The 14,741-nt window shown below is 37.6% G+C and overlaps 1 protein-coding gene across 1 annotated transcript; it reads right to left on the bottom strand.

Annotated features, from left to right (window-relative positions):
- Positions 1–382: 382 nt before the first annotated feature.
- nol6 (nucleolar protein 6 (RNA-associated)) lies at positions 383–14,608 on the bottom strand. Its single transcript, XM_048189189.1, has 26 exons — positions 14,441–14,608; positions 14,020–14,244; positions 13,732–13,848; positions 13,467–13,643; positions 11,850–12,018; positions 11,409–11,543; positions 11,144–11,307; positions 10,684–10,804; positions 10,523–10,581; positions 10,336–10,437; positions 8,935–9,050; positions 8,672–8,849; positions 8,448–8,570; positions 8,206–8,354; positions 6,886–6,961; positions 6,643–6,783; positions 6,436–6,553; positions 4,588–4,742; positions 4,298–4,461; positions 4,039–4,191; positions 3,856–3,953; positions 1,484–1,608; positions 1,298–1,387; positions 1,005–1,205; positions 788–889; positions 383–650 (listed from the first exon to the last, which is right to left on the bottom strand). The coding sequence occupies exons 1-26, from the start codon at positions 14,480–14,482 to the stop codon at positions 501–503; spliced, it is 3,450 nt and encodes a 1,149-aa protein (XP_048045146.1). The 5' UTR covers positions 14,483–14,608; the 3' UTR covers positions 383–500.
- Between the last annotated feature and the right edge of the window lie 133 nt (positions 14,609–14,741).

The raw sequence follows: 14,741 nt of genomic DNA, 5'->3' as shown, positions 1-14,741 counted from the left end.
CAAAAACTATTACAGATAGAGAAAATATAGCAAAGAGAACAGCACATACTACAACATGTTCTTTAATATGCCACGGTGCAGCAATAAGAATATGGGAGGAAATGTGTTTAACAGCCATGATGTCAGAGTAAAAATAATTATGTTCCTAAATTATGAAGAATTGCTGTCTTTATGGTCCTAAATGTTATGCAATACATTTTTTCCACTCTTGATTCTGGGTAAAATTAAATGTTTTGTTACATTCAGTTATGCATTATATGGTTGTCTCTTTCATTACATAGCCACATTCAGTCTTAAATATCTATAAAAGTGGGTCACACTCATTGTATAAAAGGAACAAATCATCTTGTTATTAATTAAAATAATACAGAAGAACAATGCATTTAAAAGGCAGATTCTGAGAATTTAATCAAAGCAATTCGAGCACATGAAATGTTACAAGTAAACACACAGAATATATCCAGATAAACAGTTATTTCCACAGAAACTACTGCCATATCCTAGACAGCCCATTTTTCTGTCCTTAGTTCCAATTTTTTGACGAGACCCTTCCCGATGATGCGGAAATCCTGCAGGATGGCCTCTATGTTTGGCACTGTGGTTGCCACATCTCCATTCACCTCCACACAGCGGGCATTCATTAGAGATGTCTGAGAACAGAGAAAATCATAAGTCTTAAAATTAATTGCAAGTCAGTTGACTTAAATTCTGCCAACCCTAGTCAGGGTCATAGTAAATAAAAACTAAAAAATAAATAGATAAATAAATAAATAAATAAATGAGGAACCTTGAAGGGTTGTGGCTCAAAGGCAGATGGCTTCCACAGCACTGCGATCACGGTTCCACCAAATGGGTCATTGAAAAACAGAGCCAGATCTCCAAATGCATCCTAAAAATCACAAGAGAATTGCTATAAGATGGATCTGGCCTTCAAGGGTATTTAAAAGTCCATGAAAGCATAATGGGAAAAGATTCAGTAAAAGTGAATTAAAAATGACACAAACCCTGAGTTCAGAGAGATACAGTCGGACCGGATCATAGTCAATGACTGGCAGAACTCCTCCTGAGGCGAGTGGGTCGCCATTATAGGTGCCTTGATTGTAGGTGATGGGAGGAGGATCCACAGCTTTAGCTAACAGAGGAACCTGCTGCGGAACGAGGTGGATCAGAACGTCATAAGCCTCCAGAGGAGGTCGAAATACCACCTAGAAACAGAAAGGAAACAGTGAGGTATAAGACAAAAAGATGACAGTTGCATAAATTTGCAGAATACAGGCTAAATATAAAAGGAACTGACCTGGGCGTCCTGCTTTTGACTGGAGTCAATAAGGTGAGTCTCTAAAACATGCAAACTCTCTGCCGCCAGCATGACAGCACGCTGGAGCATCTGTGTGGAGGAGACCGCACCAGTTAGGTTTATTTACTGTACATATAACATAATTTGTCAAATACTGTAATTTAGAACACTACTTCATCTACAGACCTGCACAGAAGGAGCCTTTTTAGTCCACACAGAGACTTTCGTGTCATTGGGAGTGGCAATGAACATGGTGGGAAGAGATTCTCTAGAGGCCCCAAAGTCATTCTTTATATCCGTGTGGTCAGCAGCTGAAACAAAAATACTCATTTCAGTATCACAATGTTTTAGGGCATGCAAAGACAAATAGTCCTGCTAATAGTCATTGTGCTAGGACTGTGTCAACTAGTCATGGATCAAATGACTTCACAATTGTTCTTTGGTCCAAGTGTAGCTGCGAGACATTATATTAAAGTGGTAAAAAAGTGAATGTTGAGCATTTTAGTTTAGTTTTAGTTTTTTTTGGAAGAAATCAATACTTTTATTCAGCAAGTGAAAGACATTCTGTGAAAGATTTCTGTGGAATAAATGCTATTCTTTTGAACTTTCCATTCATCAAAGTATCACGGTTTCCACAAAAATATTAAGCAGCACAACAGTTTTCAACATTGATACTAATCAGAAATTTTTCTTGAGCACCAAATCAGAAACTTTTGAACGGTAGACTACATTAGAAAAAAAAAAGTTAAGTGAGCCATGGCCATCTAAGGCCGTTTTCACACCTGTAGATCTTTTGCTTTGTTCCAAAACAGGGACTTCATGTGTTACAATGTTGCATTTTCTTCCTGGTTCGGAATATTGTGGCTTATGTCTAACTGTCCACACACACGCAAACGCTATACGAATGTAGCCCTCATTCCTACATTAAAGGTGCCCTAGAATTAAAAATTGAATTTTCCTCGGCATAGTTAAATAACAAGAGTTCAGTACATGGAAACAACATACAGTGAGTCTCAAACTCCATTGTTTCCTCCTTCTTATATAAATCTCATTTGTTTAAAAGACCTCCGAAGAACAGGCGAATCTCAACATAACACCGACTGTTACATAACGCCCCCAATATTTGCATATGCCAGCTCATGTTCAAGGCATTAGACACGCCAGTATTAACGTCTGGATGTGCACAGCTGAATCATCAGATTAGGTAAGCAAGCAAGGACAATAGCAAAAAATGGCAGATGGAGCAATAATAACTCACATGATCCATGATATCATGATATTTTTAGTGATATTTGTAAATTGTCTTTCTAAATGTTTCGTTAACATGTTGCTAATGTACTGTTAAATGTGGTTAAAGTTACCATCGTTTCTTATTGTATTCACAGAGACAAGAGAGCCGTCGCTATTTTCATTTTTAAACATTTGCAGTCTGTATAATTCATAAACACAACTTCATTCTTTATAAATCTCTCCAACAGTGTAGCATGAGGCTATGCTCCGCTAGCCACGGAGTATAGCCTCAAACTCATTCAGAATCAATGTAAACATCCAAATAAACACTGTACTTACGCGATTAGACATGCTGCATGACGAACACTTTGTAAAGATCCATTTTGAGGGTTATATTAGCTGTGTGAACTTTGTTTATGCTGTTCAAGGCAAGCGCAAGCTCCGTGGGCGGGGAGCGTGAGCATTTAAAGGGGCCGCAGCGTGAATTGGTGCATAGTTAATGATGCCCCAAAATAGGCAGTTAAAAAAATTAATTAAAAAAAAATCTATGGGGTATTTTGAGCTGAAACTTCACAGACACATTCAGGGGACACCTTAGACTTATATTACATCTTGTAAAAAAAACATTAGATGGCACCTTTAATATACAGTATAGCCTACATAATGCAGGTAGAGCTGGAAGCAAGGCTTCGTCAGGACTGCATTCTTGCAATGCACAGAAAAGAGCAATTACACAATGTATTAAGAAGAAGCGCTCTTTGGTTTTCAGCTGTGATAACTAATGTGCTCACTCACAGAATCAGACACTGCTGCTTTTTGTATAACACGTTTGCTGTTATGCATTATGATACCATTTGGTTTGTTGAGACGGACTGCTTTCTCACCTCAATCGAACCAATCCAGAGTTAGTTTGCAATCAGGCCAAGACCACCTTGTTCAGGCGATCTCGGAGCGATTGTTTTGGTGCAGATCCGAGTGCAATTGGCGTGTTCATATTTGCTTAAACGAACCAAACTACGCGAGAAAACACACCAGGATTCGAAACAAACACTCCAAACGATCCATGTGTGAAAGCACCCTAAGATGGTCTGAGTTCATCAACCACCCTACAATGAATCAAGTGGCGCTCCGAACAGTTCAAAACATGAATAAGTAGATAGACATAAGCTCTTCTTTGTTACTCTCCCATGCAGACTTGCCAGAAACAATAAATAAAACAGAAACTGCATTCATATAAAGTAAGACCCGCTGACTAGTTCACAATTTTTCTGAAAGATTTGTAAAGTTTGCAGTTGAGCAAGCCCTAAACAAATCAAAGTGAAGCTTACCTGTGAGTTTCCCATTTAGGTTAACTATCAGGGGATTGTTTTTCCAGTCAAACGTGGAAATCAAATGAAGGAAGCGAAGGAACCCCACCTGAGGAGAACTGGAATAGACGTGGCGTGACTGTACTGTACAGTATACAATACAACAATGAATAAATAAATAAATGCACCAGAGAGCCATATTACCTTGGTGGAGTGAAGGGTGCCGGATGTAGGAAAAGTGAAGCCACCAACAGGTCAGCTGCTTCCTCTCGGATATATTCCAAAAGGAACTGAGATGCCAGCCAACGCTTAGCCAGGCGGCACACGACACCAAAACACCCATGCTGCTGCTGGAGCCTAACATGTAACATGTCAGGTTACCTATTCATCTAAACAAGCCACTTGCCAAAATAAGGCCAAACCAAACGAGTGTATCGTGCATGTATATGTATGCGTGTTGTACCCATGCAAGGTGCTGTTTAGGAAAGGTTTGTGCCGGGTCTCCAGCTCCAGCGCCTGGGCCTCAGCGTTGTCCCTGTATATCAGCATTCCCGCAGGGGTCAGGCTTTCCCTCAGGATCTGCGGTTCTCTGTGATAGGCCACCTGGATTCGGAAGGCTAGCCCATCCTGAACGGATATTTACATAAAGCATGATGAAATAATGTGCTCGTAACTCCATCATGACAAAATATTATTACAATCATAAATGTGAAAAACAATAGCAACCAACATGAATAAAAGTGCACACATTACCTTGCTCACATCCACGTAGGTGGGTGTTGCATTAAATGTGTATTGGTGGTGTTTGTTAAGCAGTTGTCCCAAGCAGATGTGAAAGGCTGCTTTAATGTGGCGTATTGCCAGGTGCTCACTGGGCCATTTTCCACTTCCCTCCATATGAACAATGACTAGAAAAACAAATGACAAAAGGATATGAAACATAACAGCATATTCATGCATAACTCATATCTGTGGAGCTGCACTCAAAACATGAACATCAAAACCCAAATAGAGTGCTTCAGGTATGAGTCTTAAAACCCAGAAAATGACCCACTTGCAGTTTCATAGTATCAAAGTCAATGCATTTTTTGAATGGTTTACATGCCTGAAATATAAGGTCTGAGGTTACCACAAGCTCAAGATAGTTTCGATTTTATTCTACAACATGTTTTATTCTACATCAGTAATACCCTTTGTGATTTTTTTTAAAGGGTTAGTTCACCCAAAAATTAAATTACTCACCCTGCCGTTCCACACCCATAAGACCTTCGTTCATCTTCAGAACACAAGATATTTTTGATGAAATTCAACATAATTACCATCATTCAAGGTCCAGAAAGGTATTAAAGAAATCATTAAAATAGTCCATGTGACTACAGTGGTTCAACCTTGATGTTATGAAGTGACAAGAATACTTTTTGTGCCCAAAAACAAAACAAAAATAACAATTTTATTCAACAATTTTTTTACTACGATGTCAAACTCGTACGCAGTTGACGCAGTTCAGCGCTTCCATGTTTAAGTCTGAACACCAGCTCAGTATTGGCCGGCTCCTGCGTCAGCATTACTTGCATGCATTGTGCCGTTCACGTGAACAAGCGTTGGCCAATACTGAGTCGGCGTTCTAACATAGAACCTGGAAGCGCTGCAACGAAAACCGCATAGGAGAATGACAGGGGAGAGACAAATTTGTTGAATAAAGTCATTTGTTTTGTTTTTGCACACAAAAAGTTATTCTCGTCGCTTTATAACATTAAGGTTGAACCACTGTGGTCACATTATTTAAACAATGTTTTTACTACTTTTCTGGACCTTGAATGTGATAATTTCGTTGCTTTCTATTGAGGATAAAAAAAACCCTTGATTTCATCAAAAATATTTTAAAGGGTTAGTTCACCCAAAAATGCTGTCATTAATTACTCGTTCCACACCTGTAACACCTTTGTTCATCTTCAGAACACAAATTAAGATATTTTTGATGAAATCTGAAAGGTGTATGACTCGTCTATTGACAGCAATATAATCAACATTGCAGTCACGTTGACGATTTTAACGATGTCTTTAGTACCTCTCTGGACCTTGAAAGTGTTGATTATATTGCTGTCTATGGACGAGCCAATCCCGCTGGGATTTCATCAAAAATATCTTAATTTGTGTTTTGAAGATAAACAAAAGTCAAAGGTTGATATGAAGGCAAGTAATTAATTACATAATTTTTGGGTGAACTAACTGTTTAAAGCTTTCAATATCTTGAAAAAAGTGGTTGCTAAAAACTGGCTAGATAGGACTAGAGAGGTTGGCAATATGAAATGTCATCATGCCAAACAGTAAAACACCAACTCACTAGTCCACTTTTACAGTTTCATTGTGTTTATACTCCTGTTCTTGCAAACTATTCTAACTCAGGCTTTCTAACTCTAACTTTGGCTTTTTACTTCTGTCAATTGCATTTAGGCTTCAAAATTCATGCAAGTTATGACAATCTGTGAAGATTATTTTGATGAACAAAATGTCTAAGAAACTAAATTTTGTTGAGGGTCAGACTGGTTTGGAACATGAGAATTACGAAAAACCCCTTTGACAAAACGAAAAAAAGAGTACCTTTAATAGGGGTTATGTAATAAGGGCAAGGTTTGTCCTCGTGTGGCACTAATCCGAGACGATTCTTCTTTTTGGCAAAAAACTTATAGTTCATCCTCACAGGAACTGGTGGGAAAACCTGCAGAGGACAAATGAGGAAAAACAGAAAATTAAGTGATATACTTGAATACATCACACAACTGAATATATATCTGGGAGGTGGCTGACCTGTGTGTATCTCAATGCCTGGTGGGCACCCTGCACTGATGTAATAGACAGTGGCAGCCCCTCCAACTGCCAGAGCTTCCTGCTCAGATCATCGTAAGCCTGAACCACCTTCAGACTCTCCTCCTCTCCTGTAGTGCAGATCTGGGTGACAAAAATATCAACGTGAGCTTGTGCAGATAAAGCAACCCGTTTATCAATTTTTACACACATTTAATGAGTTGTATATTCACATTTATGAAGTACCTCTTTGTTAACTTTGATGACATCATCCAGTTGTCCACCAACAAATCTCACACATGATTCAGGGATATCGGCATGACTAAAATGAGAGAAATTTACAAATAACATGATAATGTAATTTATGCAAAAATGTGTATGAGAAAAACTTATAAAAACGTACACAAAAAAAGATTAATGCAAAATATTATGCCAACAATAAAAAGATACTAAATGTTCCACAGTACCACCTTGACATAAATATTCAATTAGATTCTGATTTAGAGCATAATTTGATTTGACTTGATTCATTTTAGTAATAGTATGAATTTTCACAAATAAGTGTTATTTTATTTTAGTATTATTTATATACTATTATAGTATTTATTGTTTTGAACCGAGCTTTTATTTATTCATTTATTTATTTTTACTAAGTTTTAGTTATTTAATTTATAAGAAAAAATCTATAATAATAATAATAATAATAATAATAGATTTATTTTATTTCATTTTTAGTAATTCAATTTTAGTACTTCAAATGTATTTTATTACAGTTAGTTGCAACACTTTTTTCTGTCTAATATTTATATTTTATTTTTGCTTCATTTCAATAACCAATTTTTTAATAGTTTTAATTTTAGTTAACAAAAACAACACTGTTACATATTAAAAAAATAACTTTGTACACAATCCAAACCAAGCAGTTCAATTGCTATTTAACATTTTATAATCAAAACAACCAAAAAACTAATCTGCAGACACACACCAACTGAAATAAACTTTTATTTGACTTCAAAGTAACCGTCTGAATTGACTAAAGCTGCGTTCACACTGCCAGAGACACGCAGCGCCAAGCTCACATTCATTTAAATAGAGAGCTGCCGATTTCCAGCAACATAAGCGATGGTGACCACTGGCAACAGGATGTAGTTGTGTCCATCGACACGACAAAGTTGAGATATGTTTAACTTTATGCAAATGAAGAGCGACAACCAAGTCAGTGACCTGAATGCTTTCGTGAACCCAGATGGACCAGCGCTTGTGCTTTCACTGCAGATAAATAATCACGATGGCAAAGAGCCATATATTTAATATTATGCATTTATGTAGCGATTCCGTTTATATTTAGGCTTTTCCTTCTAAAATGTTTGTTTGTAGAGGCAAGAATCGAAATGGAGTAACATCCGTGAATGTCGTTCACAAACGTTATCAGGCAACCAGTAGTGGGACGCCCACTAGCGACCTGACTGCCAGCCACTGGTAGTGTGAATGCAGCTTACCACTTTTATTGCACTTTTAGAGAGTGTATTTAAGTTAAGTAATATAATGGCTAGAACAGAGACGTACAGCTGTAGTAGGTAAGTGATGATCTCCAGTAGAACGAGTCTCCGCTGACAGGTGGAGTTCCCTGACCACAGCACTGCCTCAGTGATGTCTCCATCCTGGAAGCGCCGCAACTCTGAGCGAGAGCCCCACATCTGCCTGAACTCAGCTGCCTTGAAAAACCAACAACAGAGAGGGTGTTTGGACACTGCTACAGAACTATAAGACACTTACACAGACATCTATGCACATGTGGGCTAGTTTACCTTGGGGTTATCTGCTGGCGGTCCTCTGTCAAGAACAGAGAGAGCACGTTCAAGGTTCAGCATCAAACCAATGCTCAAAGGCGGCTGGTCCTTATGCTTAGGAGGTGCACTGTCCACCGGCCACTGCAAAAATCATTTACACACATTAAAACAATGCATTCAGAGTGTTTAGGAAAGCTTGGTAAAAGAGCCAATCTGATGTAGTGGCAATTTAATGAATGTACCTCAGGGTCTTGAGGGAGTGAGTGTGCCAGAAGGTAGATCCTTTCTCCAAGCCCTCGCTGCAAGAGGGACAAAATGAACGGAAGTGCACTGAGGACGTAGTTCCCGCTGTAGTCCATGAGCTCATTCAGGAGTGAAAGCTTTTTACAAGAGGCCTGCAAATTTACCAGCTGACTCAGTCTGAGAATGAGAGAGAGAAAGAGTGTTCAGAAAAACACGAATGCAATAACACATGAATAGCAGGTTTGTGTTAAAGGACACTTACTGAAAGACATTGTCATATGTTCTGATCATGGCTTTGGACGTTATGAGCAGGGCATGGAAGCCATCTATTGTCGGATCATCCCAGAACTTCAGTGAGAGTGATGCCTCATGCTGGATCTGAAACAAATCAGAAACATTTGGATTATGTCTGTCAACTGATTAAACTTTCAATTTATACATACTTTACATTTCAATACATTTATCAAATTAATTAAATATATCAGAAAGCCACCAAATAAGTGTTTGGTATTATTAATATATTATTATTGTATTGTTTGTTTTAGTAATTCATTTTATTTTTAGTTTGTCATTTTGTTGTTGTTTTTTTTTAGTTTTATAATTGTATTTAGTTTTATAACTTTTGTTTAAGTTGTTGTTTTGTTTAAGTTATTATTTTATTTTAGTTTTATTTCAATTCACTGTTTTAGTTAACAATAATAACACTGCCCTAGATTAAAGGGATAGTTCACCCAAAAATGAAAATTTATGTTTATCGGCTTACCCCCAGGGCATCCAAGATGTAGGTGACTTTGTTTCTTCAGTAGAACACAAATGATGATTTTTAACTCCAGCCGTTGCCGTCTGTCAGTCTTATAATGCGAGTCAATGGTAAACAATTTATAAGAGTCAAAAAACATGCACAGACAAATCCAAATTAAACCCTGCGGCTCGTGACGACACATTGATGTCCTAAGACACGAAACAATCCGTTTGTGTGAGAAACCGAAAGGTATTTATATCATTTTTTACCTCTAATACACCACTATGTCCAACTGCGTTCAGCAATCGCTTAGTGAGGTCTGATCGCGCTCTGACAGCGGAAGTGATGTCTCGCGCATATACTTCAATGAGTGCTAGACATCACTTCCGGATGTCAAACGGATCGTTTCGTGTCTTAGGAATCAATGTGCCGTCATGAGCCGCAGGGTTTAATTTGGATTCGTCTGTGCATGTTTATTGACTCTTATAAATTGCGTTACCATTGACTCGCATTATACGACTGACAGACGGCAGCGGTTGGAGTTAAAAATCATCATTTGTGTTCTACTGAAGAAACAAAGTCACCTACATCTTGGATGCCCTGGGGGTAAGCAGATAAACATCAAATTTTCATTTTTGGGTGAACTATCCCTTTAAGATATTTTTATGGAATTCTATTATTTTGGCAGACAAGCAAATCTTTGACTACAATAGTTGACTGCTGGTAAGACAACCTCTTATTACAGTTTTTATGTACAGGTCAAGGAGACTTTTTTTAAAAAGAACTTTTTTATTTATAATTACACTTAAATAACATTACATTTACATTAAATGCTAACTCTATAAACTGAAGTATAAACTGAAGTCTGTAAGTGAACATCACATTATCACTGAGCTAAAGTGATACTACATCAGAACTCACCTGTTTGTAGGTAAAAGCTGTCATGTCTGCAAGCAGATTGAGATGCCCAGATGGGTCTACAAAGACCACAGAGAAAGCTGCATGGAACTCCTGCAGTGAGGGCTAAAGCAGGAGAAAAGTGAAAGGCATGGTGATGCAAAAAAAGACAAAACAGGTATAAAAAATAAAAAAAGTCACTTCTGCTCACCGCCTTTGAGTCTGGGTTTTTAGCCAAGGTGATACCGTTCTCTGTCAGATCTGTGGAAGCTGAAAATGTGAAATGATAAAGCAGATGATTAAGCTGATTAATACACTTCCATAACCACCATAGTAACAAGTTATAAAAAGTTATACTATGACCTCTCTTACCAAAGAAGTGCAGTGCATTCCTGAACAGCTGGTAGACATTCATGCTTTTGCCCACTTTGTGTGTGGACAGAAGATAAGCCATTAACATTGATGCATGGAAGCCGCAAAAACAACCTGCACCCTAAAGAGGTGACAAACAGTATTTATTAAACAGAATTTGTGATCTGTTTATTCCTTTTATCTAACTGCACAAAAATGGTGGCCAGGGTCATACAGAATAAAATGTAATAAAAAAGGGGTAGTGCATGATGAATAAAATAGTATAAACAGTGAAGTATAATGTACATGTACATGTACTTGTATTATTTTGTATTTTAATATTTTGTTTTATAAAAGGTCATACAACAAGATAAATCATTCCAACAGGTTGTCTCTTATTCTATAATAGAATTCACGTCACTACTGTGATATCAGTGTAGGTAATAAATGACATGCGCATACAGAAATAATGTGGTCTTACCTGGTCCAGTTCTCTCTGTCTGAGCCACACTTTGAGGAGGGCCACACCTTCTCCAAAAGCAGGACACTGTGCGCTGATGGCCGACAGGAACTGAAGATGTGACAGTGGGAGATGATCTCCAAGAACTGTGCTGTTATAATGAGGAGTAGCAGGCTCACTGCTCTCTGCATGATAAAAAAAAAAAATGACAGAAAAATCTTATGACATGACAGTATGCGTGCTGCCTTAGTCATGAAATGACTCATCTCAGAAAGTTCCTCATTACCTGGCTGCTTATTGGCAACACCTGTAAACCACTCAGTCCTGATGTTGTTCTTCTGAGGATGAAAGCGGCTAGGTTTGAGGAAGTCCGGAGGAGGAATGGCATGAATCCGCAATGTGACCTTGCTGCTGTCTTTACCTAAAGGTCAAACACAAAGGTTACTTGATTATTTTAGTTTGAAGCAATGATGAAAAATCAGGCTGGCACCCTTTTTTTCTTCACAGGGTCGCTTCTATTAATGTACTCCAAACACCAAAAGAAAATAGTCTGCTTAACAGCAATTAACTTGGAATTCAAAATGATGCGAGCAGATAATAACAGAACGAGACACAGTACGTGCACGTCCATGGAAATTGCTTTGGCATGAAAGCATTTGAAAGTAAATGTGATGCACACTTTGAAGAAGCTAATGAGTGTCACAAGCTACTATTTGAACAATTGTACCTGGGGGTTTGAGAAGTAGGACTGGGCGAAGCCGGTTGCCATGGAGACAAGAGTAGCTCAGTGAACCCACAGCCTCTGAGAAGCAGAGTTGCTGTGCCAGGCCAGCCAGATACAGCGCTCGTTTTCGTGGGTACCGCTGGTTAATGGCATCCATTGGGTGCAAAATAGTCTTTAAAGAGAACATAAACCATATTATAACAGAATGAAGTAATGCACAATAGTTTTAGACCAGAGGTCTTCACCCCACCACGCACTGTCCTCCTGCAGAGTTTAGTTCCAACCCTTATCAAACACACCTGAAGCAGCTACAAAAGCTCTTCAGGATCGCTTGAAAACACAAAGGCAGGTATGCTGAAGCAGGTTGGAAATAAACTTTGCCGGAAAGTGGGTCCTAGGACCAGGACTGAAGACCTCTGGTTTAGACAGACAGAATTACAAATATATATATATAATTTGGCTGATAGTTTAAAGTCATTATTGTGTTGAATGAGAAAAGTATCAAATCAAATCTATACAAAAAATAGCTTTAGAAAGAAATATTTTATTTGATTCAATACAAGAGTTTATTACACAAACGTTTAGGCTATAACGACCATGAGTTTTTTGTTTTGTTTTGTTTTTAAGAGGCTGCATCTGAATTGGTATTTAGATATATTTACAGACCAAAACAGTTTGGTTACCAAGATTCTTCAAAAGATCTTCATGTTCCACAAAAGAAAGAGAGTCATACAGGTTTGAAATGACATGAAGTGAGAAAATGTAAATAAACAGAATTTAAATTTTTGGGTAAACTATCCCCAAAATATGAAATTAATTTTTTTTTTAGTAAAGTGAATCTCTAAAAAAGAAACGGAAAACTGCCAGTAGGTGGCAGTAAATGTCTAAATGAGTAAATCATTGAGTCATTCATTCAATTTGTTCATACTATCCATCCTAAATAGTATGTGAATATTCAATACTATTTAGGGCAGATAGTATACAAATGGGGATGCAGTGTTTATGAATAATCCATTGAATCATTGGTTCACATGACTGATTCACTCAATAAGAGAATTAATCTGAAAACGAAAAATCGCTGTGTGTTGCTTGGAGATGATGTTCTGCTCTAGCTTAATAGGTAATATTTCATAACAAAACAGACAATATTGTGTCTAAAATATAACACAATATTAACTTATTTATTGAACGATTGTATAAAATCAATATCACATTTGCATTCATGTTTTTCGAGACAAAAAAAAAGGCACCCGTGTGACATTGTGCTCCTTGTGTGATATTGCTTAACGTTATCGTATGATATAAAAATAATACAAATTTTTGTAAACATAAGATGACCTACTTAGGTCTTGGATGGGTGCTTAAATCATTTTATTCTTATTTTTCAATGACTAATTAATTAAATTAATGCATTAAATCAACTAATATATATATATATATATATATATATATATATATATATATATATATATATATATATGTATATATATATTATATATATCTACACACACAGACAGATAGATCCTAGAACGATGGCAGGATAGATGCTAGATAGAGAGAAAGAGAGAGAGAGAAATATGCTGCATACACAGCACAGTTGTTTTGGAGGTTTTAACTTACAGCAGGAATAGTGACAGCCAAGTCCACAATGACTCTGGGTTTGATACAGGTCCCCAGGGGATAACTGCCCACCACGTTGATCGATGCAGGAGGCTCCATGTGAAATTTGCCTTTTGCTGTCGGCGGGACAAGGAGGAATGGGACTTCAACACCTGGCAACCATGAAAGGTCATCCAACTAGAGAGAAGGAGAATGCTAATAAGAAAATGATGCTGACAGCACTGATGCTGCTGATGACAATGTAAATGCTTCACAAATTTCTGACCTCCACAACTTCAGTTTCAGGCACAGTATGCAGGAAATCTGTAACCTCCTGCACAAAAGAGTCCACCAGCTTCTTCCTGTAGTCACTAAGAGACACTTCTTTCAGCAGTTCCTCCATCTGAACATCAACAATATGAAGCACTGATAAGTAAAGCTGAATATATTATTATAATGCACATATTCTCATACACTAATACATAATCTACAGTGAGTTCACAGCCATGTCATGCAGTGAGCAGCTCAGTGTGTCGACTAGATGAGACAGTAAAACATGCATGTGATTTCTGACCTGCATTTTCAATATGCTGCAGTGGAAGAGATTTTCTGCTTCTTTCAGCTGGTTGAGCTCTTCCACTGTGGGGGCTTTGTACAACTCCTTTTTAGACAGCTTGAGTGGCCGTAAGACCCCAGCATCTGAGACCGTGTCCTTTGCTTTTCGCTTAGGGTCCTTAGACTGTTTTGCACTCTTTTTCTCCTTTTCTTCTTCATTCTGAATGCTATCTGGTTCTTCCATCTGTTGAAAGGGATGTTACGGTTGTTATTACTTTTCAATAAAGATTTAAAAAACTTTCTGTATATGCATTTACTAAACTAAAAAAAAGTAAAGGTTTGAATATTTTCAAACTAATTAGAAGAAGTGATGTATATTGGTAATACAGCTTTGCTACGTAAAATGATAAAACAAATGCCTGACACCAAACTTTACGAACCTTTTCTTCAGTTAATGTCGATTCCTTCCACTTTTTCTTCATTCTGACAGGAATTACAGTAAGCTTTTAGAAGTGTAAATACAAATAACTCATTAATTTACAATTTCTTAAATCAACGCGTCGCTCACATGGGGAACACATGGAACACACTAAACCAGAACTAAATTTGTGAGTTTACTGATTGGTCCATGTGCGTGTAATCCTTCAGTGATTGGCTGCTGAGCCTTGGTTCCGCCTCCAAACATAGTCAAGGTTGGTAGAGATAACATTAAACGCTTCTCTGGGAATATTAAACATATTT

This window comes from Megalobrama amblycephala, linkage group LG4, assembly GCF_018812025.1.
Source record: "Megalobrama amblycephala isolate DHTTF-2021 linkage group LG4, ASM1881202v1, whole genome shotgun sequence".
NCBI classification, from domain to species: Eukaryota; Metazoa; Chordata; class Actinopteri; order Cypriniformes; family Xenocyprididae; genus Megalobrama; species Megalobrama amblycephala.
The sequence above is the reverse complement of the archived record's forward strand: the minus strand, read 5'-3'. Positions and strand labels throughout refer to the sequence as shown.

Coding starts and splice junctions, on each gene's coding strand:
- nol6 (XM_048189189.1), bottom strand. CDS start 14,482: ATGAAGAAAAAGTGGAAGGAATCGACATTAACTGAAGAAAAG. Junction 9,051..10,335: donor CAGCTTTTACCTACAAACAG/GTGAGTTCTGAT, acceptor GATTTGTTTCAG/ATCCAGCATGAGGCATCACT. Junction 8,850..8,934: donor ACATATGACAATGTCTTTCA/GTAAGTGTCCTT, acceptor TCTCATTCTCAG/ACTGAGTCAGCTGGTAAATT.